This window comes from Solanum tuberosum, unplaced genomic scaffold, assembly GCF_000226075.1.
Source record: "Solanum tuberosum cultivar DM 1-3 516 R44 unplaced genomic scaffold, SolTub_3.0 scf00039, whole genome shotgun sequence".
NCBI classification, from domain to species: Eukaryota; Viridiplantae; Streptophyta; class Magnoliopsida; order Solanales; family Solanaceae; genus Solanum; species Solanum tuberosum.
In genome coordinates, this window is record NW_006238968.1 from 2,007,782 (window position 1) to 2,009,333 (window position 1,552).

Below are 1,552 nucleotides of genomic sequence, written 5' to 3' on the forward strand. Positions count from 1 at the left end.
CTACAATTGCACTCGACGACACTTCATCTCTTGAAATGTTTTCATAATACACTCATTAGAAACATCTTTAAATACTTTTTTCTCTACATAAGGAACTATGCAACCATCTAAGAATTCATCATCCATTCGATTTCGCAAGTCATTCTTGATAATCTTCATTGCCGAAAAAGCTCTTTCAACTGTAGCAGTGGCAACAGGTAGGAGCAAAGCAAACTTCACTAAAAGAAATACGAGAGAATATGTTAAATGCTTCTTTGTCTCAACCAACTTTCTTGAAAGTTCTCCAAGTCCACCTAAATTGGAGAACCTTTCATCAATATCACGAACATCAATAATGTAATTAACAAGTTGATTCTCAAGAGCTCTCATGTTGGACCCATCAAAATCATCAGGATATAATTCAGCCATTCTCATTATCTTCTTTATGTCAAAACTAGAAAATGAATCAATTGGATTCAAGCAAGATACTCCATTAAGCAAATCACTTGTCACCTCATTGAAACGATCATTAAGTTCTTGTAGTTGCCAATCAATGATTTTATAAAACACATCCACACGATAATGATGCAAAGTAGTACAAATAACTACTTTACGTCGTGATCTCCCAGAATTAGCATATGGATCATCAAAATTGGGTAATGAAATGCCATGCTTGATACAAAATGCTTCTACCATTTCTTTAAGTGAATCCCATCCAATATATTTTTTTAAGAGAGGATCCCATTCATTATCTCTTAAAGCTTGCAACCTTCTCTTTGCTACCTTTACAAGAATCATGGCATTTGCAATGTCTTGCTCCTTTTTTCTGTAATGAAACATTAAGATCATTTGTGATTCCTAAAACATTTGTCATCAAATGCAACAAGAAAATAGTCTCAAACATTTGACAACTTCTGAGAAATCCCGATGCTCTTGCTCTTTCTTCCAAAGTACTTGCATTTTCAACAAGAGTACCAAGTACATCAACAATAGAGTCAAAGCTACTAATAAAGTTTCCAAATGACTTGTAGTGAGATCCCCAACGAGTATCACCGACTTTAACAAGACCAAGTTCTTGATTCAACCCTCTACCCGTTTCTAGTTCACCCATATCCAATGCCATTTGGAGATGTTTTTTTTTAGATTCTCGAAAATTATCCACACGTTTAAAAGAAGCTCCCAACACATTCAAAATATTTGAAATTAATAATACCAGTTCACCTATTGAACACACTTTTTAGAAACCGCAACAAGAGTCAATTGAAGTTGATGAGCAAAACAATGAACAGAATGAGCCGATCTACTTTCTTGTTTAATCAACGTTTTAAGACCACTTAGCTCACCTTGCATATTACTTGCCCCATCGTAACATTGCCCACGTACATTAGATAAAGTCAAAGAATGGTGAGCAAGTACATCTACAATTGCTTTCTTTAGAGATAAAGCACTAGTATCTTTAATGTGAACAAGTCCAATAAATGCCTCCATCACAAACCCCATTTTGTCAACATATCTTAGACAAATAGCCATTTTCTCTTTGCCTGACACGTCTCTAGATTCATCAACCAATAAA

The 1,552-nt window shown here is 34.8% G+C and overlaps 1 protein-coding gene across 1 annotated transcript; it reads right to left on the reverse strand.

The window, feature by feature from the left end:
- On the reverse strand, nt 1-1,509 carry LOC107059855 (uncharacterized). The gene is made up of 3 exons (XM_015306899.1): nt 1,323-1,509; nt 882-1,200; nt 1-805 (listed from the first exon to the last, which is right to left on the reverse strand). The coding sequence occupies exons 1-3, from the start codon at nt 1,507-1,509 to the stop codon at nt 1-3; spliced, it is 1,311 nt and encodes a 436-aa protein (XP_015162385.1).
- Nucleotides 1,510-1,552: the final 43 nt, after the last annotated feature.

Coding starts and splice junctions, on each gene's coding strand:
- LOC107059855 (XM_015306899.1), bottom strand. CDS start 1,509: ATGGCTATTTGTCTAAGATATGTTGACAAAATGGGGTTTGTGATGGAG. Junction 1,201..1,322: donor TGGGGCAAGTAATATGCAAG/GTGAGCTAAGTG, acceptor TGTGTTCAATAG/GTGAACTGGTATTATTAATT. Junction 806..881: donor TTTCTCAGAAGTTGTCAAAT/GTTTGAGACTAT, acceptor GTTTCATTACAG/AAAAAAGGAGCAAGACATTG.